Raw genomic sequence first — 24439 nt, 5'->3', positions numbered from 1 at the left:
AGTATCGTGGCATATTGGCACCAAAGAGAGAGGCACGAACAACTTCCAATACGTGTCTGTTCTTTCTTTCAGCCACCCCATTCTGTTGGGGAGTGTAAGGGCATGAGCGTTGATGTATGATACCATGATCTTGTAAGAACTGGTTAAGATCATGGTTGAGAAATTCTCCTCCATTGTTAGAATGAAGAACCTGAATTCTGGCATGAAACTGAGTCTCCACCATTTGATAAAACTGTTGAAACTTGGAACTGACTTCCCCTTTAGTGTTGAGAAGGGAAACCCAAGCCATGCGTGTGCAATCATCTATAAACGTGACAAACCATCGAGCCTTTGCTGGCATGGCAATTTTAACAGGTCCCCAAACATCAGAATGAACAAGAGAAAGCGGAACCAAACTCTTATTTGAACTTAATGGGAACGGGACACGATGGCTCTTAGCCAATTCACACGTATCACAATGGAAGCTGGAAACATCAAGACTGAAAAATAATGATGAAAACAACTTCTTAAGATAACTGAACAAGGCATGCCCAAGACGTTTATGCCATAACCAAAATTTGTCTCTCTTCCCCTTAGAACGAGTTCCACTGGTTGTGAAAGCTTGACCAACATTGGTCTCACTATCCGGTGCCCAGTCCAAGTCGTAGAGTTTGCCCCGCCGAGTACCACAACCAATCGTCTTTCCTGTAAGGATGTCTTGAAAAACACAATGATTCAACCAAAATGTTACTGTAAAAAGATGGAACAAGCAATATAGAATCCAGATATAGGGAGGTAGAGAGAGATAGAGAGCTCTCCTCAACCACAAGGGAGGGGGTACCATTAGTATTAGACACCACTAACGAAGTGGATGATTTGCGACTAATAAGTTGGCCATGATGAAATGTCATGTGATCCGTAGCACCCGAGTCGATAATCCATGCTAATTTTTGAGAGGACGTATGAAAAGTAGAACCTTTGGTGGTGGCGATAGAAGCACGAATCCGGGTAGCCGGATTAGCAGGATTGACCGCATGCATCTGGGAGTCTGCAATAAAGGGGAGAATCGTAGAGGCTCCTAACATCGCAGGGGAAGTAAGATGTGATATGAGAGTGTAAGGAATTTTGATTAGAGAAATTTGATTTGAGGAATTTGATGTATGAATTTGATGTAGGAATTGAATTTGAGAGGTATGTGTATAAGATTTGAGGGTCTGTATTTAGGGATTTTGATAAGAGGATTTGAGGACTTTAGATTTGAGGGATTTGGATTTGAGAAAAAAATATGAGGAATTTGATTTAGGGTGTTGGATTTGAATATGAGAAATTTGAGATAAGGGTTTAGAGACAACCTAGGATCGATTGCTATGATACCATGCTAAAATAGAATATAGTTTGAATACTTTGGGTTAGGTTTTATTCTTCTCCATAAGGAGGTATATATAGGAGTTTACATGAGTTCTTTACAAGGAAGAAGATACAGTAATCAATTAGGAAAGTATCTTTTAATTATATAATGATTTGTCAACTATATAGAATAGGAAAGTAAATCCCTTAATTAATCAAGGAAATAAATCTCCTTGATTAATTAGGAGACTCACGTCAACAAGTATTTTTCTTTTGAACTGGCCATATATTTTGAGATTTGCTGGGTCCAAATTATTTTTGTTATTTATTTATCAAACCTCAAGTTTTATTTTTCCTTTTTGATATTGCGGTATTCTAAACTACTATAATTTACAGGGAGGCAAAGTTGAACTCGAGTACAAGGAGGCAGGTACACTACCTAAACCAACTAGCCTAACATTCTTGGTTTGCTCTCACGCTATATATATGCTTTCTAATTATAGGTACAATGGTTTAGCCTCACATTGTTGGTAAATTAGTCTAACAATTTATTTAAGTTAAGCCAAATTTTTGTAGGTTGTTTGGGCACATTGATGTGGAAAGGTACTCAATTAACTTTTCCTACCTTGTTAGGCTTAATTTACCTACATTCACACAAGTAAATTAAAATTTGCAAGTTGTGTGTCGCTGCATTGATTGTTCATGTGTCACAAAACTAAAGAGGAAACATAGGGCACAAGGGGACTTGGTAACATGAAAATTGGATTCTTCCTCACCATCCTTCTCAACACTTGATACATGTCCTTTAGTATAACTATAGCTAATTCTTTACTTTTATTTTTTTAAAATTAAAACAAAAAATTAGAGTAAAATAGAAATAAAAATAACATTAACAAAACAAAAACAAAACTCTATCTCCTTCTCTCTCTCCCTTCTTGATGTAGCCCCACCCCTGAGGCCCTATTATCTACAACCACCCCTTCAACAACCATAGCCACCCTTGCCCTGCGACAACCCAACCATCATTCCCTTCACCTTGGAGTGAGCAAAACATGATTCTTTATACACAGCGATTTGACCTTCTCTTCCAAAGCCCAATTCAATTTCCTAATTTTCTCAATCTCTTCCCTTTTGGCTCTAGGCCTCTTCACCATCCCAACTTCTATGGCCTCCATTATTCTCCTCGCTTGTCTTTTCCTTTGAAGGAAACATGTACTTAAATTTTCAAATCCCTGGATTTTAGGCTACAACATGCATAAATCAAACATTTAAAGAGGTGGAAGTGAATTTTAGTTCTTATTGAGCCTAATGCTATTCAATTTCCCAAGTATCTTTCTAGGTCTAATCTCATATGTGCCTAAAAACAAAAGTGGAGGAAATGATTAGACTTTCTTACCTTAAAGATCGATTGGATGGCATCCAAGTTATCACCTTTAATGAAAGACCTTATTCCTTGTGCTTGCTTGATAGATTCTTCTCAAAAACACCAAAATAAGTATCATCTAGTTCATACATACCAAATAAAGAGAAGAGGTGAAGAAGATGACTAAGAGGACGTGATGTGCTAACCTCTCTTCTTGGTGGTCGATTTTGGCTCATGGTAGAGAGTGGATCTTTCATCTCTTAACACCACACCTAATTTCTTAAGAGGCTCAAACCCTAAAGAGTGAATGGTATAAGTATGGCTTATATAGATCACACCACAAGTGAGGAAACCCTCACCTGTAACCGGCCATAGTGTCATTGGGCTTCTCTTGGGCCCACTTGAGTTTGTATTGTCATACACCACTTATTCTTGGGCCCAATATGTCCTTTCCTTTTTAACCCAAAATGACAGTAAAGCCCAATTGAGTCCAAATGTCAAACTAATTTCATAATTAACAGTATAATTATGATTTGTGACTTAACCATAGTCCTTATAGTTTGACTTGGTCAACCATTTTAGTCAACTTATTTGACTTTGACCGTTGACTTTCAATGTCTTATCTTCTTCATTTGTTCCTCTTATTAAATTTATCGGTATGCGATCCATATGTTCGAATTAGCGAGGTAGTGGGTATGTCTGATTCCTCTGAACCGTGTGTGAATTAAATCTCATCGTTTAATTCGCCCTATTGGCGAATGCTAATTATAATTAGACCTGACAGGGCTTTCACAAGTCATGAGACCTAGCAATATATTATGGCTACCCAAGTTAAGTAGAAAGGTAAAGAACCTATTTAAGTTGAATTTTTGTGCAATTGAGTCATTATCTATTACAATGCTCCTAATTCATATTATTAGAGTATGAATACTTTTGTCAATATCCTAATATGAATTTTCCACTTATATGATCACATTGGTTATGTCTAGAAACTTCTTTTCTAGTTATATCCATTACTCTGTAGAGATTTCCTCAATCATATTTTTGGAGCATTTTTTTCTCCTTACTAAGAGCATAGATCTCTTGTTGTACATTCACTTGTCTCTGTGAGCTTATTGACAATCATGAAGATCACCTTTTGAATCATATTTGTCGTCACAACCGTATAGTGATTTCAAAGACAAACGACTCGCCCACAAGACAACCATGATGTCTCATATCTGAGGACTAATTTGCACTATTGCAACTTATGAGTTCTAGTTTGACATGTGAGTAAGACTTTCATCTTAGAACTCATGGTTTGATTGCAATGAGTGTACTTGTCTCTATAAGCACCTACACATTTATCTTAGTGTCTCTATATGTAATGACTTGAGACTAGTCATTCTCCCAGTCAAGCATATATAGTGTGTACCAATATTTACGGATGATCAATGCCTAATTGATAATCCTATGACTGAGAACATTAAGGAAATGATGTGGAAGTATGAGAGGTCTCATTATATCCAATCTCATTGCATAGCCATCATACTATTTCATATTCCAAGGACTGTTGTTTTATTGTTATGATTATATACCAAATATCATGGTTGAAAACTACGATCTTGCCCATAAATTGGTGACATATCCATAAAGCAACATCACATGTTTCGCATTAGGGCATATTTCCAACATCCTCGACCTGCAAACTCATCTTCTCTATCTATGAATCGAGGTCATGGCATCATTGAAGGTCAACATCCTGGGGTTATGTGTATAATTTACGCAGAGCTTCTTCAATCCCTGCGTGAAATTGGGGTTGAGGGTCGGGTCAATGACAGAGGTCTTGTTGAAATTGAAGATGTGGTTGATGAACTCCTAGCAAAGGCTATGGTTGCTGAGGCGAGTGTTTGTAGAGTGGGGCTCGGTCGAGAAGGGGATATATAATGAGCGTTTTTGTTTTTTAAGATGTTACTTTATTTTAATTTTATTATTTTAAATACTTTAAACGGTTAAAAGCAAAAGGTTAACTATAGTTATACTAAAGGACATGTGTCAAATGTTGAGAAAAATGGTGATGATACACATTGGGTTAAGGTGGTGAGCAAAAGTGTTGTATCACTAATAATAGGAAAGGAAAAATATTTTTTTTATCCTCATCTTTCAGCATGGCTTTCACTTTACAATGCACTTAGTAGTTTCCAAAAGCTCTCTTTCTATTCTCTACAATGAGTGAGTGAGTGAGTAAGCGAGTATAGGGTTGAGTGGTTTAAGAAGCAAAGAGTTTTCCCTCTGTTTGTGTGTAATAATTGAGTGGTTTTCTGTGATCATGAAGGAGCGAGTTCTCTCTTTGCTTCTCTGCAATGATTTTGTGGCGACTTATCTCTCTTCAATGATGGTGTGAAATTTGGGTTCTAAAATCAAGAATCAAGAATGCCGCCATCTACTTGAAATCGAAAGCATAGACAATTAGAGGATGGTGTTGGTTCCTTTGAGTTTCAATTTCAGACCTAGAAAGGTAAAAGGTCTTCTAGGGTTTTTCAGACCAAACAGAATGTAGTCGTGGAGGAAATGTCGACTGCTTGTCTTCCTCTGTGAAAGGGTTTGTCACCCAAACAGGGTGGTGACCTCTAATTCTTTTAAATGAAATGATCAAACGGGCCGAGTGGAAATGGTAGTAAAACCATCCTTAATGTGAATGATTGCATGGCATGCCAGTACCACGATCTTTAAATGGCTGTAGGTACGAGTGAATGATGTTGCGCTATATATTTGACTTCTTTCGGAAATAATGGCAAAGTTAGGATCAAACTCTCAGCCATAAGGTTCAAGTCTCGATAACAAGACTTTTGAAGGGGTGTTTGAGTGTCGTGTCACTGAACTTGATAACTCAAATGACCTTAGATTACTTAGAAACTTGAAAAGCCTCAGGGGTCTAAACCGAAATGGATTGGATGTGCTCAAGAAAATCTTTGTATCAGAACAAGAGAATTCCCGATTGATATATTGAATGAACAATTACAATAGATGGTGCTCAAGAACTTTGAACGTTTCAGAGGTCTTGTTGATTCTATACGTGTAATCCTAATAATGAAAGCAATAAAAACTGTGAAACTAATGAAAAATAGTTCAGAAGTGCATCGAGTAGCCTTTGAGCTGAATTGGTGTTGGACCCCTAGATCTAACTGCTTCTCTTCAATATAGAGAGCCTTTAGTTTGGGCCGAGAGAATATTTTCACAGCCCCTCATTAAATGTTTTTGACACCCTTCTTCTTTGCATACATGGTTGCGGGATTGCGTGATTACAGGTCTTAATACAAAGGAGGAAAGAAGCCGAATTATATGTCAGATTGCATACACTTGCTGGAATATATGGAAGACTAGGAATAGGGTGGTGTTTGACAATTACATACCCCAACCCCAGCAAACTCTCAAGGCCATTTTTGACCAGGTAAATGAAAGACTTTCTCTAAAGCAATTTATCTCCCCTTCCACCATAAGACCCGTTCATTCCCCTGCCCAGGCTTCATGGGCAGCCCCTTCTGAGCCTCATGTCAAAATAAATGTTGATGCCGCTTGGCAGAAAAGTACTTGTCGTGCGGGGGCTGGCATAGTTATCCGTAATTTTGAAGGGAGATTTCTTGGGGCCAAAGCTGTGGGTTTTCAAGCAGAGAATGCTCTGGTGGCTGAGGCAATTGCGTTATGGGAGGGCTGTAAGTTTGCTAAGGAGCGGGGTCACATCATGGTTTGCTTTGAGTCGGATTCTCTGGAGCTTATCAATTGTGTTCGTGGCTCTTTTGGTCAAGGGAGTTGGACTTTGTTCCCAATTCTTACACTTATACGCGATGAGCAACGGCGTTTTGAAGAGTGCAGGTGGTATTGGACCACCAGGAATTGTAACCAAGCGGCGGATCACCTTGCGTCGCTGGCACTATCGAGGAGGAGTACGGAAGTATGGGTCGATCGGCCCCCCACCTCTCTTGTGCACATCCTTTGCAAAGATGGACTCCCTTGTCCTCACCATGCTTAATTTGGCTATTGACTGGTCTTGAATTGTTTTTGACATCCTTTTGGTTGGATTATTTTTTCTGGCGCTTTATTCTTGATCAGCCTAATTGTATTGTTTGTTTCTTTGGCTTTCCATGCATTGTCTGTTTTGTTGCATGGACAGACTTGTTTTCCCTTTGTTTGGGCGTGGGCCTCTTGTTTTAGGGGTTTCCTGTGCTTTTGAATACAAGATCTTCTCGACCAAAAAAAAAAAAAAAAAAAAAAAAAAAGCTTTTACTTGTAATTAGTGAAAAGACTCATAGGTTGGGAGACAAAGGCAGCCCAATGACAGCTTTGTTCTTTGATTGGACTAGCTTTGGCACTTTGGGCAGTGAAAAGCTCGACCTTCCTCAATTAGGAGACTTACATGAAACGAGAATATCATTATTTTGCTATTCCTGACCAATCATGGTATGCCACGCTTGATAACATTTCCACGTGGCAAACTGTGATTGGCTGGGGATAGCAAAACAGTGATATCCCTATTTCATACAAATTTTTCTGCTCGACTAGTGATATCTACCTTCTCGGTAAGGCAAACCTTCCTCAGCTAAAGAATCAGGTTAAGTTTCCTCTTCGTTATTAGGCCACTTTCGTAAGGCCCCAATGTTTTTTCAAGTCCAATGGTCCTTCTCAGGTGTTTAACTTTCCTAAAAGGCCCAAACTTCACTCTTTCGAATTGGGGGAGCTTCTATAATGAGGAGCTAATTTGAGGAGGTTATGTGAGGAGGCCCATCTCACCATTAAAAGGGGTGTGGACCCCCCAATGCACCCCCCATGTACTTTGTTTTTGGTTATTGATGGTGAGATTTCACCTCCTCAAATAACCTCCTCAAATTAGCTCCTCATTCTAGCCTTTCCAATTGAATTGGATTGATGGGGCCTACCAATTCTTCTTGGGCCCATTAGCATAATTTTCAAGGTCCAAACACAGGGCAAGGCCATCATCCCTCGACTTCGTCTTCTAGAAAACCTAAGCAATTGCAGGAGCTGGGTTTAGATGGCCTGCGGAAAGAGACGGCGTATTGTTCTAAAATATTGGGTTGTCTGATGCTCCGCCATGCGAGCTTCTTTGAGAAGCCGATGCTGTGGCCGAGAAATTGCCCGGTGACGGCATCATGGATTTCGGTACTAAATCCAAATTGGAGAGAGGTGCCTACTCCAACGCTAATGGCTTTGCTTATGAGGCTTATCTTCTCAAATGAGGATTGAGCATGCAGCAGCCAAGAATGTCAGTGGTGTTTTTGAGACCAAGTGGAAAGAAGACATGGAGAAAAAGCGAAATGCTATTTGTCCTCCTCTCCGCAAGGGTTTGTCAGTCACCCAAACAGAAACAGGGCAAGGGCTCTTCTACTTCTAGAGTTCTTCAAACTCAAAGGCTTGGGATTCTCACCCAATTGATTCAACGAAAGATGATGACTTCGCCATACTTGTTCATCATGCCATGGATCCGATCAGGCCTCTCATAATCTTTCTTCATGTAAAGCTAGCCGAATTCAATCACTTGAAGATACGATTTGCAAAGCAAACAAGATAATTAAGAGTCCACTTGATTCCCCACTAAGCAGAAAATTGATGCAGCCGAATAAGGAAAGTGGATCGTCTCGCCGTACCATTTTGAACATGAAGAAGTCAATGTATTCTGACAACAATTTACAGGATAACAAACAATTTGAGATGCTGTGTGGCTATGACAGTGAATATTCTGTTCTAGAGGTCCACTTTGAACTTCACTTAAGAAATTAGGTGTATACCTCAAGGAAGATGATGAGTTGGAAGGCCAGGATGAGGAGGCTTGTGAATGGAGATTGGGAGGAAGGAAAGATCCATTCATGAAGGTAAGTGCCACCTTGGCGCTGCTATTTTGTTGTAGATATGTATATGTTCGGTTAGAGTTTCCACTTTTGTTGTTGATTAGCAATTAATGTGATTCTGAATTAATTAAACAATTCTTTCCAAGTTGAAGGATATGTTGGCAACACCAGTTTCTGTTTCTGTTTGTTCTCTAATGGTACTTTGTTTATTGTTCTATATGTTCTATCTGTCCGATTCCTTCCACTCAGTTTTCTATTGCAAAGTAAATCATAGTTGAATATATTAGGTGGATCTAGAATAAGTTTATGGAACCATAACAAGTTTTTTTTTTTTGGGTATAAAAGATAAAAAGAACCTATTTTAACTGTAACGTGCCCAAGTCTGCAGTGGAGCAGAGTTTCTAAAGGTGATCAGAAACAGTTGTACATGTCTGATTTAGTCCTGGATAGCCAGATATATTGGCAACTTCACCATAGTTGAATATACTCTAGTAGCTTTCACTTTCTTTTTAATTACTGTTGATCACCAGTGCAATTTTTTTCTGTTATTTCACCAAAATATCTGAAATTTTTATCACCAGTTGTGTAGTAAATATATCGAACCACAGCAAGCTTTCATCTTGCCTAGTTATTCATCTGTTATTTCTTGTTATAAATAAAAGATTAAAAAAGAACTCTCTTTTACTGTACTTTCTGATGCCTAATATGTACTAGAGCAGAGTTTCTAATGAGGAAAGACAGTTTTAAATGCTCTGGCTCCTGCTAATCAAATTATGTGTATTTAAGTTTTTTTTTTATTGAATAAAGAATGATAATAATAGAATTTAGCATCTGTACAAACAAATGATTTCTTATAAAAGATGTTCAGTGTCAGTGCCCCTTTATTTTTTCATGAAAACATCTTCTTCCCACTTGTTTCTGGGTAATAAAAGTTCTCTGCAGCTAGAAATCATAGGATCTGCTTAACTTTCTATCGCATTTGGTAGAGCCTGATGGTTTTCTTTCCCTATGAACTTGAACCATAGTGCAATTCCAACTCCAGCTATTCAGGTTTATTCATCTTTTAGTTAGTTTTGATTTAATAAGGAATGAAATGATGAATACTTCTGAGTATTTAGCATCTGACTATCTCTTTGCATCAATAATGTCATAATATGAAGGAAAAATATGGTGTGTGTGCCCCCTCATCTAATTCCAGCATTGGCATTTGCTTCAGTAACTCTGATAATCTAGTACCCCATCTTCATTTCTCCTCTAAATTTATGAAATAACCCAGATAGTGTTTTTTTTGGGTCTTTTGTGGCTTAGATTTCTCTCTCCTTTTTTTTTTTTTTTTTTTTGCTCCCCAGGGGTCTCATTTATGTTGTTGTCACTATAATTATGTCATCATATGTCACTATGGTTATGTTGTCATATGTCACATATGACATTTCACTTTGTTTATGCATTAGAGTTTTAAGTTACATGTTGTCTGCACATATCCAAATTTCATATCAGTATGATTTTTCACTGAGAACTTGGGTTGATGAAGAAGAGAGGTTATAGTTTTTAGAGTATATTATCTGCATCATTTGAGATCTTGAGGTGGTGTGAGCATTATATATAGATTAGAATCCCTAGCAAGCAGCATTGGATTTTTTTTTTATTGTATAGAGCATTGGTTAGAGTTTATTTAGTATTGTAATATTTCTTTTAAGTCCTCTCAATTTTTCTTTAATTATACTTTTCCTGGCTCTATAGTTTCTAACTGTTTGAGTTTTCCAAGTGTTATGTGTATCAGAGTAGAATAACTAGTAAGGTTGGCTTGGCACATCATAATATGACTAGTTTTACCCTTCTGCAGTTTAATCTTCTGCTCTAAATGGGCTGTGATTCATATTAATTTGTTGCATTATGTACAACTTGAGTGCCCTATTTTCTGAGATAAAATTCCATCCAATTTCTAATTTCATATGGATGATTTAGAATCTTGATATCAGGCACTCTCTTTTAAGAGCACTTTGTTTGTACATGAAGTTTATATCTTCTGTTTGTGTATGTGTAGTTTTCCTGTGGCCTTCCAGATAGTCGATGAAATGCCTTTTCAATAGGCTTCCATGTATGTAATCACCAGTAATTGTCCATTTTTCGTTAAGTTTAGGATTGCAACTTATAATGTTGGTCACATATACAGTTCTGTAATCTTAATCTTTTCAGTTATTCCAACGTTATGCTTAACTCTCGTGTTTTCTTCATTCTGTTTGATATAATTTGTTGTTTTGTCATTCTGATGCAAAAACTTGATCTCAGCCTTGTCATTATGGGTAACAACACTGCATTTCAAAGCGCAGTCATTTGGCTTTCTGAAAATTTAACGCTTGTCGATGCAAGAGTTAATCTTGTTGATGTATGTATTGAGGAACTTGTGGAAAAAAATAATTTTGGTTTAGTTATGCTGATCCTAGAACTGAATTATTCTTGTCCCTTCAGATTGCTCAAAATGTGATGTAGCTACTGTATGTAGATATTATTTTGAAAGTAATTCAAGAGTAATGTTTATCATTGTCAAGTCATGTATGTGAGGTGTTTTAGTGGTTCTCTTTTTCATTTGATTGCTATTGTGCAGTGCAACATAAGAGTGCTTGGAGGACTTGTCTCTGGTCATCTACTTGCGACTGATTCTACAGACAGGTTGGGTGAAGGAGTTTACAAGTATCAGCTGCTTACTTTGGCTGAGGATTTGGGAAAACACTTTCTACCTGCATTTGACACACCCACTGGATTACCATATGCATGGGTTAACATAAAGGTACCACCTGAGACATGTTAAGGTCCAACTAAGAATTACATTTTGATTTTTAGGATGCATGCATGATATGAATATTTCTAAATTGTTATCATCAGTCTAAAATACAGTTAGGTGTACTTGCAAAATCTTTCCAAGGATTCACCTTTCTAGTTTTAAAATTATATGAAAGCATTCAGGTGGTTTTGTTTGTAGGAAGGATATACAACTCCCAATCAATGCAAAATTCCGTGGACTGTATGGAGTGATGGAGAATGAGACTTACTGAAACAAGCACTTCAGGGTGTGGTGAGTGGCTTTGTTTTGCAGTATTGAGATGAGGACATCAATAACGGCTTTCCTGAATGTCTTGATTCTCTGTAGGAATTCAGGTTCTCTAATTCTGGAAATGGGAGCATTATCCCAATTGACTGGAGACCCCGAATACGAATCTGCAGCTTTTCGTGCTCTTCGTAAATTATGGAGCATGCGGAGTTCGTTGAATTTACTTGGTACAAACACTGGATGTATCAACTGGGGAATGGATTGAATATTCAACTAGGATTGAGGCTGGTAGGTTTTCTCAGGGCTTTGAGGTCTTCAATGTACTACATTTTATGATGCATAGTTTATTGGCTTTCCCAAATAGAGTTTGATGTTTCTGATGTTGGATTATCTGTTGCTTCATTTAGGGGTTGATTCATTTTATGAGTATCTATTTAAGGCTCGCATTCGTTTTGGAAAGGGAGAGTTCTGGAGAATGTTTCATTCTGCTTATATTGCTGTGCAGGAATATTTCAGACATGGTCCGAGGTACAGCGCTATCTCCCTAGCCTTATTGAATGCCATAAACAAAGTACCATTAGAGAACAAACAGAAATAGAAACTGGTGTTACCAATATATCATTCAACTTGGAAAGAATTGTTTAATTAATTCAGAATCATATCCTTAATTTCCTTGGTTCTAGAAATTAATAACGAATTGCTAATCAACTACAAAGTGGAATCACTAACCAAAGAATGACTGCGAGTGCAGAACATATACATCATCCACAACAAACTAGCAGAACCAAAGTGGCCCTTACCTTCATGAATGGATCTCCTTCCTCCCAGCGGATCTCGCCTTCCTCCCAATCTCCTTTCAGAAAAGCCTGCTCATCCTGACCTTGCAACTCATCATCTTCCTTGAGGTATACACCCAATTTCATAAGTGGGAGTCCAAAGTGGACCTGTAGAAAAGGATCTTCACTGCCACAGCCACACAGCATCTCAAGTTGTTTGAGATCCTATAAATGGTCCTCAAAATACACTGACTTCTCCATGTTCAAAATGGCACGGCGAGCCGATTCCCTTCCCTTTGTCCATTGCATCAACTTTCTGCTTGGTGGAGAATCAGGTGGACCTTTAATTATCTTGTTTGCTTTCAATATTGTATCTGAAAATCGTACCTTCAGTGGCTGAATTCGGCTAGCCTTACATGGAGAAAGATTATGGGAGGCCTGATCCATGGCATGACGAACAAGGGTAGTCAAGATCATCTTTGGTTGAATCAACTGGGTGAGAATCAGAAACCCCAAGCCCTTGAGTTTGAAGAACTAGAAGTAGAAGAGCTCTTACCCTGTTTCAGTTTGGGTGACACTGACAAACCCTTGACTTTGCACAAAGGACAAGTAGTCTCTAGCTTTTTCTCCATGGCTTCTTTCCACTTGGTCTCAAAAACACCACTGCGATTCTTGGCTGCTCCGTGCTCATTTCTCCCAAATGGATAATATCTTAAAGCATTTGAGAAGATAAGCCTGACATCAGCAACAAAGCCATTAGGGCTGGAGTAGGCACCTCTCTCCAATTTGGATTTCACAGTACCGAAATACATCGGCCTCCCGATGTCTTTGTTAAGACAACCTCGTGCTTCATGAAGAACCTCGCATGGCAGAGCATTATGAGACAACCTAAGATTTTAGAACAATACATCGTTTCTTTCCGGCCAACGCCCAATTTTGCCTCTTGCTCTTTTGGGTCTGATGGAGATCATCTAAATCCAGCTCCTCCAATTGGCTATGCTTTCTAGAAGACGAAGAGGAAGACAAGCAGTTGGCTTTTCCTCCTTGGCTACTTTCTGTTTGGTCTCAGAAACCCTAGAAGACCTCTTGCTCTTCTTGCTCCACGGCTATGTATCAAAATTTTTGTTCACACTGCAAATTCTTATGTAAACATACCTACTGCTCGTTGTATTTTATGTGTGCTGTATCAGCTTGTCATCAAGAAGTGATTATATGGTGGGTTGATGAATGTTAGATTGTATATTTTGTTTCTGTAGTTGATTGCTAAGGAATTTGGAAGCGTGTGTTTCTTTGAGTTATTTATTTATTTATTTACTTTGGAAGCTTGTATATTTTTTGGTAATGAGAAGTAATGTCTTTGGTTAGAGGCAAAGTTAAGACATTTGAGTTTCACGTTCATTCAGCAACGGAGAAAATTTTGATGAAAATCTTGCTCGTACTAGTTATACTGCCTTCTTGCTTTGTTCCACACGTCATTCAATATCATTCCAGGGAAAAGTTTAGCTTGTTACAAAAATTTGAGAATTGATGTTCCTTAAAATGCAATTTCAGCTGCAAAGGAGGGTGGTGAGAAGTGGAAGTCTATGAGTGGTGTGGTCATGTTTTTGTTTTGTTTTGTTTTTTGTCAACTTGTGTGTACAGGAAATGGAAATAGAAGAAGCTTTATATGGTCAAAGCTGCTGATGAAGCCATTTTGTTTTTCAGAGAAAAGGGGAGCACATATCGAATGTGTTGTAGAGAAGAAACTTTACAAGGATACACCCACTAAGCTTAAAACAGAGTATGAAAAGGCCTTTGAGAGTGATAATGGTGAAGTTGGAGGTAGACTCACTCAGTCACGGGGCGGGAGAGATGGAGGCTTTAAGTCTTTCTCGTTCTCAAGTCATCTATTCATTGTGCCACTGAGTCCATGGATTTATATATTATCATGGTTTTATGTTATTCAATTTTGGCTTTAATGTGGTTATTCAGGGTGAAGAAGGTTGAGAGAAGAAGAAGAGTGTTTGGTGCCTTTTTTGTTGCCAGTTTCCGGAAAATTTTGAGGCTGGTAATGGTTTACTCAAGGTGTGGATATAAGAGAAGTTATGTTTAGGTGTTATAAATTTTGAGGTGTGATGTTTTGATGTTGGATTATGTGTTGCTTCATTTAGGGGTTGATTCATTTTATGAGTATCTATTTAAGGCCTACATTTTTTTTGGAATGTGAGGAGTTCTGGAGAATGTTTCATTCTGCTTATATTGCTGTGCAGAAATATCATTCTGGGGAAATGTCATTATTCAGGGAGGGGATATCCCCTTGGTTTTGGTATTCCTGTTAGGGGAGGGGGAGGGGGTTTTTAGGAGGGACTTGGGTGATTGGAAATGGAAACCATCAATTTTTGGGCCATACATGCCAATGTTGGCTCTATGGGGAACACGCGTGATGCATAAAAAAATAAAAAATAAAAAAAATAAAAAAACTAACGCCATTTGAGTTCTATGAAAGATGCATTAGCTCCGTCTTTAACTTGTATTAGTCTTGTATAAGTTGACAACAAATTGGTACATCATCGCATAAGTTTGGAAGCCAAATTTGCTGGCATCCGAATAAGCAAGTCACTTGGGCATAACGCTTGATAACAACTTAAACAGACCAAACTCTGAATAAAAGTTAATTGGCTTGTGCTATCTCTTCTTGCTGGTGAAGTATGTGAATGTGGGTAATTCAGAGCTCTCCATCGGATCCATTACCATATCCATTTCCCTGATGCGATGCACTGCAGACAGACACAATATATAATTCCGGGGTATTATACAAAGGGAAACCCTGCTGGAAAGCATAACCCAAAATAGCTCTGGACTGGAGAAGTAATGCTCTAAGTTCTAATTGGTGGATTGATTCGCAAAGTCAGGACTCTGGATTAATCATATTTCTAGAAACTGGTTGAGTTGCTGTAATGAAAACCTTTTCAACTAAAGGGTCCAGTGTTAAAAATAAATTTAAAAACAAAAACTGTTATGTATCGATCAAGTATCCTTGATACCATGGCATGATTGGTCTTTGCATTATTGGGGGCCAGGGAGGGAAGCAGTAAAAAATATGGAATTACTTTCATTGATATTTATATGTTATGATGAATTAACCTTACCTGGTCCTGCTACAGTGTGCACTCAGATCTTGACATAAGACCTTGCTTACATCTCCTCCTCTTACAGATCCTTTCTTTATCAATTCTGCCAACTGCAAGAACAATTGCAAAATCAGAATACAAAAGTATTAATGCTCAATGCAACCATTGATTATTTGTTTTATTGATAGCAAAAAATATAAGAGTATTAAGTCACCTCATCTTCTGTTTCCTCAAGTAATCTGTTCCAAATGAATACACGAGTTAGGCTTCTGAATCATGGGAGGCTTAAAAATTGAAACTCCTCATTTTTCATATGAGAAGGACAATCAGTTTAAAGTTTAAAAAATTGACACTCTAGTAAAAAGAAAGTAGGAAAACAAAGTTGGCATCTTACCTTCCACAATAGGTTGATAAATCCTTCGAATATGCTTTAGCTTCTTGTTTACCTAAAAACGTACACATAGACACGCAAAACAAAAGGCATATGATTGTTCAGAATCTCATAATTTCATGAAACAGCTCAAAACATGAAATGATTGGTCTTAGAATGAATAAGAACTCCCTTTATTGATGTATGGTCGAGATAAACAACTGACAAGAATGAATGTAATTTTTCTTTCAAAATTTTCTGCATTTTCTGTTATTCTAGGAACTCTCTAGGCAAACTGTTACACTAATAATTATGTTCTCTTTTATTATAAAAGAAAAACGGAACATTAGCCTGTTGCTTAGTGGCTAGATGGCTAGAAAAGTAAGGCAGAGAAATCACTTGTTTAATGCAAAATGTCAACCTCAGTTTAAAGAAAAACACCACCTATAGAATCTTTTGTGTAGAAATACATACTTATTGTGAGGTTATCCCAGTTATCCACTTTGATCCACTCTTTACTGTTTGAATCTATCTGCAAAAGAAAACCAGAATGAGATCATTTTCAAGAAACTAACAACATAATTTGATAGAAAGAAATCAATCTTAAATACATTAACCTTGTGAAGAGTATAATCCTGCATCTTTTCGCAAATTCCATCGAGGAGTTCAACAACTCTGAGCTCACTGACTCTATTGGGTACACATTCGAAGAAGAAGTCACCAACCACTTGTAAAAGAAAGTGAACTAAAGACAACTTATACAACAAGTGATCATATATGGAGTAGTGGTGACTTATATGCTAAAACTCGGTCTGGATTACTGATTTGTATTGAGAATACACAAAGTCATCAACTCATCTACTATACTAGACTAGGATTTTTATTTTTCTCAACATGAGATATTTGGATCATAATATTCCACCACGATTTCAAAACCCGTGATGGTAGCCCTCTCTCATCGCGGGTAGGTTCACTCGCCTACCATTGTAAAATAACTAAGCATTATGCACATATATAATCTAACAAAGGCATTTTAGTCTAGCAAAAGATCACCCCTTTCGTGAAGCTAGATACCAAATGTTAAGAAGCATACATAAAACTTGAAACCGATTAGAAGTGAAAACGATAGTGTGCTTTTGTTTTTTGTCGTAAAATCATAAAGATCATATTGCATAAAACTGTGAGCATTCAAACTGAGAGGAGGAGGCAATCCAGGTAGTACCTGTAATCGATTACCTTTCCTCTCCGTTGACCTGTTGAGTCCAATCGGTGTCTCATATCCAAATGGTTTCTGGGTTTTTCCTGGAAAATTAAATCTTACGACTTTGAATCAGAAACTAATGCAATGTATAGACTTTGCAAAATTGAAAAGCATATGAATTAAAAATCTTACGTTGGAAAGTCCCAACTCGAGCTCCTCCTGCAAAGTTCCATTTGACACCGGAATTAAATTTCATTCCATGAAAAGAGTTTCTTTTTTTCTTTTTTAACAAGATCCGGAATTTCAATTTTCAAATTGCAGAAATGGGAAACAAGAAGAAGATGACAGCGAAAACAAACGAGACTTTACCGCGACCGCATTGCACGCAGCGCATTTGTCATCGATGGAAGAAGCCACGGACAAAATGGTAAATATCAAAACCAACCTCACCACCATTGACCCTCCTCCCATCGGCTTCGTTTCTTCTTCTTCTTCTTCTCTCTCGAGGGCAGTAAGGGTGAATTGCAGTGAAATTGTAATGACTAACTCTGATTATTACTATTCTCTGGGCTGATATCTGGGCCCAGATTCACTCGGTCAACCAAACCCTCCGGTCTCTCAAAAGGTAATAAATTGGCTTAATCTTATTCTTTTGCCCGTACTTTTTTTTTAAAATTGAGAAAACAAGTGAAATACCCTCTAAGCTAGTTGCCTCCTAAATTTGAAGCGTACATTGAAAATAAGCTACAAGTTCATGGGGCAATTACCCCAAGACCGTGAGTCCAATTCCTTGTATCCAACTCTAGTTTGAATCCTTATTCTCGTAAATTTAATATGGACTCATTTAGAATATCGCTCGTACAAACTAATATATTTATTAGATAGGTGAGAAATGTATATAAATTGGAGATGGATCAAATTAGTCTACACCCGATCTGATAAGAAAAAACAATTTGATCGGTTAATCTAGTGGATTATTGATAAACAAATCCATATTCAATTTGTTAAGTAAAGTTAACGGATATTTGATTCGATAATCCAGTACGAAATTTATTTTACAAAATTTATCAATTACCATTAAACATGTTGTTCTTACCAACAACATACTCAGGGTAGTTTTCCATCATGGTCTAGTCATGGTGATCTTGACATAGGACATAGGCTCACCGCCATATTTCTTGCTAATTCCCCTATGTTATTTGATGCCAATACCAAAGACTGTTTGAATAGACAATCTTTCCCATCTGAACTCACCCTAGCCAAGATTATTGCAACTCACGCTTTGCTTATCCAACAAATATCCTTTCAAATTATATAGGGGAAAAAGAAGGAGATAGAAAACATGTAGATCGATTTAACAATTGAAGCTCTGACTCATTAAGCACTAACCTGCGGAAAACTGATTCTGGTACACAAAGATCTTCTACCTTCTGCAAGCTCTTAATCACCAACTCTCAATGGGGCTCGAGTACTGTTTTGGTGCGTGCTCTTGCGAAGGCAGGGACCTCTGTATTAATACTGTTAGCTGGTGGAAATCTGATTGGATTCTCCCATTAGAAACCCAATTAGAATATAACTTGTACACCTAGCATCTGTACACTTATGTCAATATTAATAGGATTAGGATTCCTAAACTCATCAGGATTCTTTATTCACATCTGAATGAGTTTACTGGACGAGTTTGTATTGATCTCTATATTTGCAAACATGAGTTCAAGATTGATTCAATGATTGTGATGTCCTATACAAGCTTACATTCTCCCACTAGGACACACAACATTGAATCCTGTATTGAACCATTGTATCCACAGCAAACATACTTTAGGCGCCATGAGATCAAACCAAAACTCAATCCTAATGTCAAGCTTCTGTCAAGAAGAAATATCCATACAGAACTAAAGAAACTCATGCTTTTAAACAATCAAACATGGTTTCCAGAGTTACATGTACAGAATTCCTAAACACATGAAGCACCATCAAGACATAAGTTAACTGATATGCCATATGAACCTAAAATGTGAATCATAAACATATAAGCATATCAGGCCCTCTTTATGCTTCGAAATGAAGCCCTCAATTGTTGCATCTAAAACAAAAACTTTATTTGAAACATACCATAGTCTCAACTGAATATTGCATATCCTTAATAAAACTGTAGCAACTATAAAATGCAATAATAAAAGAACTTACTGTTTGCAAAAACTACCTTAATGTATAGCCATGAACAAAACTTTAAACTGGAGAAAAATAATTAATGAACGAAACTGAATTAAGAGCTCCCACTAGACTTCATCATCAAAACTTGACAGAACTCCCATGCTCTTCACATGCTGCTTGAAAACACCATTTGGAATTGCTTTATTGAGAGGATCTGCTATCATTGAATGTGTGTCTATGTGGTCAATTCTAGTATGACCCTGCTTGATCTTTTCTCTTACTAGAAGAAACTTGATTTCCAAATGCTTAGTGCCAGCTGACCTTTTGTTATTCCTTGAGTAGAAAACTGCACCATTATTATCACAGTAGATTTGTATAGGCCTTGAAATAGAATCCACCACACGTAGACCAGTAATAAAATTTTTCAACCATGCTGCTTGAATGGTGGCTTCATAACATGCTACAAATTCAGCTTGCATTGTAGATGCTGCCACAGTACTTTGCTTGACACTTTTCCAAGAAATAGCTCCACCTGCTAGTAGGAAAACAAAACCTGAAGTTGACTTGAGATCGTCTGGACACCCTGCAAAATCAGAATCACAATATCCTACTAGATTCAGTTCACTCCCACTTTTGTACACAAGCATGTGCCCTTTTGTTCTCTGCAAGTAACGCAACACCTTCTTTGCTGCAATCCAATGAGGAGTGCCTGGATTTGACTGAAATCTGCCCAACACACTCAAAACAAAAGCTATGTCTGGTCTGGTGCACACTTGTGCATACATCAAGCTGCCAACAAGTGAGGCATACGGTTTGTTCTTCATCTCATCTTTTTCTATCTCATTCTTTGGACTTTGTTCTCTATTTAGTTTATCTCCTTTCGAGATAGGTACTTCTCCATTTGCACATTCTGACATATTAAATCTCTTAAGTACCTTCTCTATGTATCCTTTCTGAGATAAACCAAGCATTCTTTTAGCTCTATCTCTGTGAATTTCCACCCCAAGCACATAAGAAGCTTCTCCCATATCCTTCATCTCAAAGTTTGAAGACAAGAACTGTTTTGTATCATATAAAAGGGTTTGACTGTTGCTTGCCAAGAGGATATCATCCACATATAGAACAAGAAAGATAAACTTGCTCCCAATGAACTTCAAATATATGCACTCATCTACTGGATTTTCCACAAAGCCTTGGGATGTGACAACTTGATCAAACTTTAAATACCACTGCCGAGATGCTTGCTTTAAACCGTAAATTGATTTCTTCAATTTACAGACTAAATGCTTTCCTCCTTCTTGGTTAAAGCCCTCTGGTTGTGTCATATAAATTTCCTCAGTTAACTCCCCATTAAGGAAAGCTGTCTTGACGTCCATTTGGTGTAGAAATAAGTCAAAATGAGCTGTCAATGCCATGATCACTCTAAATGCATCCTTGGTTGAGACCGGTGAAAAAGTCTCATTATAATCTATCCCTTCCTTTTGAGTGAATCCTTTAGCCACCAGCCTTGCCTTGTATTTTTCTATGTTTCCCTTTGAATCCTTCTTTGTTTTGAACACCCATTTACAACCTATTGGTTTTATTCCACTTGCAGGTTCTACTAACTCCCAAACGCCATTATCTTTCATTGAACCCAGCTCACTTTGCATTGCATCCATCCACTTATCTGCTTCTGAACTTTGCATTGCTTCTTTGTATGTCAAGGGATCCTCAAAATCTGTTCCCATGAAGTCAGCCTCTTGGAGATAAACTACATAGTCCTGAGATATAGCCGGCCTTTTATTTCTTTGTGATCTTCTTACTTGAACTTGGGCCACTTGTGTTTGAACATTATTTGCTGGATTCATATTGTTGCCTTCATCTTCATTTTCTGGATTTGCACGTTGCTGATCTTCTAATTCATAATCCCAATCCATCCCAATTTCTTCATTGTCTTCTTGGTTATTAACTTGTAGCACATTTATTGGGGCATTAGTTTGAGCTGGTTCTATTGCCACTTCACCTAACTCTTCAAACACAAAATCTGATTCTTTGTCTGATGCATCTACTTGCTCCAAAAATACTGCCCTTCCAGTCTCAATAATTCTTGTAGTATAATCTGGACAGTAAAACCTATACCCCTTTGATCTCTCTGGATAGCCAATAAAATAGCAGCTAATTGTTTTGGGATCTAACTTCTTTTCTTGAGGATTGTATACCTTAGCTTCTGCCTTGCATCCCCAAATATGCATGTGTCTCAGACTTGGCTTTCTTGTAGTCCACAACTCATAAGGTGTTTTGGGGACTGCCTTGCTAGGAACTCGATTCAAGATGTAGTTTGCTGTCTTGAGTGCATCTCCCCATAGGTATGTAGGCAAGTTTGAGTTACATATCATGCTCCTAACCATATCCTTGAGAGTTCGATTCCTTCTTTCTGCTACACCATTTTGTTCCGGTGTTCCTGGTGTCGTATATTGAGCCACTATGCCACAATCTTGGAGGAACTTTGCAAAGGGGCCGGGATGTCTACCTGTTTGATCATATTTTCCATAGTACTCACCACCCCTATCAGACCTGACCACCTTTATCTTTAATTCCAATTGGTTTTCTACTTCTGTTTTAAAGATTTTAAACACTTCTAGAGCACTAGATTTTTCAGAGATCAAATAGAGATAAGAATACCTAGAGAAGTCATCTATGAAGGTTATAAAGTACCTATGACCTTCAAGAGTTTGGACAGGAAAAGGACCACAAATGTCTGTATGTATGATTTCTAAGAGTTGAGAACTTCTAGTTGATCCCTTCTTTCTAGATTTCGTTAATTTCCCTTTGATGCAGTTTACACAAACATCAAAATCCTTAAAGTCTAAGGTGGGAAGAATTTGATCTTTAACGAGTCTTTGCATTCTCTCTTTTGAGATATGCCCTAATCTGTGGTGCCAAAGTTTAGAGGAGTTGGTCTGTTTTGAGTCAGTTTCAACATTAAGAGCTAGATTTGAATTGGAAGAGATGGTATTTAAACTAAACAAGCCATGATCTAGAATGCCATTGCCAACAAGAACAGAGTTTTCGAACAAATTGAAGCCACTTTTATTGAATTCAAAAACATAACCAGATAAAGCTAATTTGGAAACTGAAATTAAGTTCCTTCTCATGGAAGGTACATAGACGACATCAACTAATTCTAAGCAATGACTTGATCCTAACTGCAGCTTGACGACTCCTAAGGCTTTGACTTCAACTTTAGTTCCATCTCCTACGAAAACATGGATTTCATCTCTATTTGGTATCCTCTTTTTTACGAAGCCCTGCAAGGAATTAGAGATATGGATAGATGATCCAGTGTCAAGCCACCAAGAAGAAGAAGGGACATTAACTAGATTTGACTCAAAACAGACAAGGGCTTGTTGGTTACCTCTAGCTATTTGCTTGTCAAGCCAGCGCTTGTACTTGTGACAATCCCTCTTCATGTGCCCTTTCTTTTTACAGAAAAAACACTCATTGCTATCAGTCTTATTAACCTTAAGGTGATTAGTCTTTTTAGGGTGGTGAGCATGTTTGGAACTTTCTTTCTTGACAGGCATGACAGATTTAGTTTTAGGCTCATCCTTAGTCACCAAGTTAACAACACTCACAGATTTGTCACGCTTGATTCTGGCTTCTTGTTGAACACATATAGCTATGAGTTCATTCAGACTCCACTTCTCTCTTTGAGTAATATAATTATCTCTCATATTGGTAAATTCAGCAGGTAAAGATTCAAGAGCAAGATGCACCAGAAAAGTATCAGTGATAGGTACCTCAAGATTTTTCAGTTTGCTGGCCAGATCTATCATGGTTAAAATATGCTCACGTATACTTCCATTGCCATCGAACCTTATAGTTGTCAATGAATGCATTAACACTCTTGTTTCAGCCTTCTCAGACTCAAGGTATCTGTCTTCTATGGCTGCCAGATATTCTTTAGCAGTCTTGCAATCTGGAATGCCTCCACGCACAGCATCTGTTATGGCTCTTTTGATGATCATCAGAGAAATCCTATTTGCCTTTTGCCACTTCTCATATTTAGACCTTTGAGAAGCGCTTGCTCCCTCTGCAGGTCTGGCGGGTTCATCATCCCTTAGTGCTAGATCCAAGTCCATGACTCCCAGCACAATTTCAACATCTTGCTTCCACTTCTTGTAGTTGATCCCAGTTAGAGGATCGATTGCATGTGAGTTATAAGAATTGCTCATGATTGCGGAAAAATACACATTTATTAAATATAACTTTATCCCCTTTCTATATGCACACCAAATATCCTCCTTTGGGTGGATTTTTGATATGCATATCTTGATCATGAAACTAAAACACAAGATTATGAAAATTGCCTTTATCAAAACTTTCAGACCTTTAGGTAAGATAAGATTTGTCAAATTTTCATAACACCATGTATTATTCCATGCCATCATAAGCCAAAAACATAGCACAGAATTCCTTTGGGATGAGCTTATGCCATGTGTTCCAACTCATGATGCCACCTACTATCGATTTACTTTGATCGTTCAAGATGTAACAGCCATCAAAACTGCTTTGGCTGTTTTGGTGGGTGTAACATCTTCTTTATGAACTGTATCGATAGAGCCTTTAATTTTAGGGCCTGCAGAAAATAGTTATAACAACAGAAAATTCTATGCAACATATAACAATTTAATTTTAGTTGTTAGGCATTAAAGAGTTTGAGCAACGAGGCTCTGATACCACATGTAGATCGATTTAACAATTGAAGCTCTAACTCATTAAGCACTAACCTGCGGAAAACTGATTCTGGTACACAAAGATCTTCTACCTTCTGCAAGCTCTTAATCACCAACTCTCAATGGGGCTCGAGTACTGTTTTGGTGCGTGCTCTTGCGAAGGCAGGGACCTCTGTATTAATACTGTTAGCTGGTGGAAATCTGATTGGATTCTCCCATTAGAAACCCAATTAGAATATAACTTGTACACCTAGCATCTGTACACTTATGTCAATATTAATAGGATTAGGATTCCTAAACTCATCAGGATTCTTTATTCACATCTAAATGAGTTTACTGGACGAGTTTGTATTGATCTCTATATTTGCAAACATGAGTTCAAGATTGATTCAATGATTGTGATGTCCTATACAAGCTTACAAAACATGCATAGAGACAAAAACTTAAAAGCAAAAAGAAAGAGAAAAGTCTGAAATGCATCAAAGGGAAAGCATGTCTTTTGCAATCCGAGAAGGAAACCCAGAACTCAACA

The 24439-nt window shown here is 37.7% G+C and overlaps 2 protein-coding genes and 2 pseudogenes across 3 annotated transcripts; 2 read left to right on the top strand and 2 right to left on the bottom strand.

Moving 5' to 3' along the window:
• The first annotated feature begins 4393 nt into the window (after positions 1-4393).
• On the top strand, positions 4394-13683 carry LOC110768165 (uncharacterized; annotated as a pseudogene). The gene is made up of 9 exons (XR_002528417.2): positions 4394-4580; positions 5977-6620; positions 7625-8553; positions 10574-10627; positions 11135-11317; positions 11510-11602; positions 11678-11866; positions 11986-12106; positions 12330-13683. The product of XR_002528417.2 is annotated as an uncharacterized LOC110768165 (transcript).
• LOC148294359 (alpha-mannosidase I MNS5-like) lies at positions 10829-12176 on the top strand. Its single transcript, XM_088253718.1, has 4 exons — positions 10829-10915; positions 11135-11199; positions 11678-11820; positions 11986-12176. Exons 1-4 carry the CDS (start codon positions 10829-10831, stop codon positions 12174-12176), a joined length of 486 nt encoding a protein of 161 aa, XP_088109844.1.
• Positions 12197-14823, bottom strand: LOC148294358 (uncharacterized; annotated as a pseudogene).
• On the bottom strand, positions 14823-17667 carry LOC110768130 (TLR4 regulator/MIR-interacting MSAP protein). The gene is made up of 9 exons (XM_021971813.2): positions 17405-17667; positions 17228-17254; positions 17057-17136; positions 16452-16524; positions 16309-16366; positions 15859-15910; positions 15679-15703; positions 15483-15574; positions 14823-15110 (listed from the first exon to the last, which is right to left on the bottom strand). The coding sequence occupies exons 1-9, from the start codon at positions 17504-17506 to the stop codon at positions 15059-15061; spliced, it is 561 nt and encodes a 186-aa protein (XP_021827505.1). The 5' UTR covers positions 17507-17667; the 3' UTR covers positions 14823-15058.
• Between the last annotated feature and the right edge of the window lie 6772 nt (positions 17668-24439).

Source organism: Prunus avium, chromosome 5 (genome assembly GCF_965620075.1).
Source record: "Prunus avium chromosome 5, drPruAviu1.hap1.1, whole genome shotgun sequence".
NCBI classification, from domain to species: Eukaryota; Viridiplantae; Streptophyta; class Magnoliopsida; order Rosales; family Rosaceae; genus Prunus; species Prunus avium.
The sequence above is the reverse complement of the archived record's forward strand: the minus strand, read 5'-3'. Positions and strand labels throughout refer to the sequence as shown.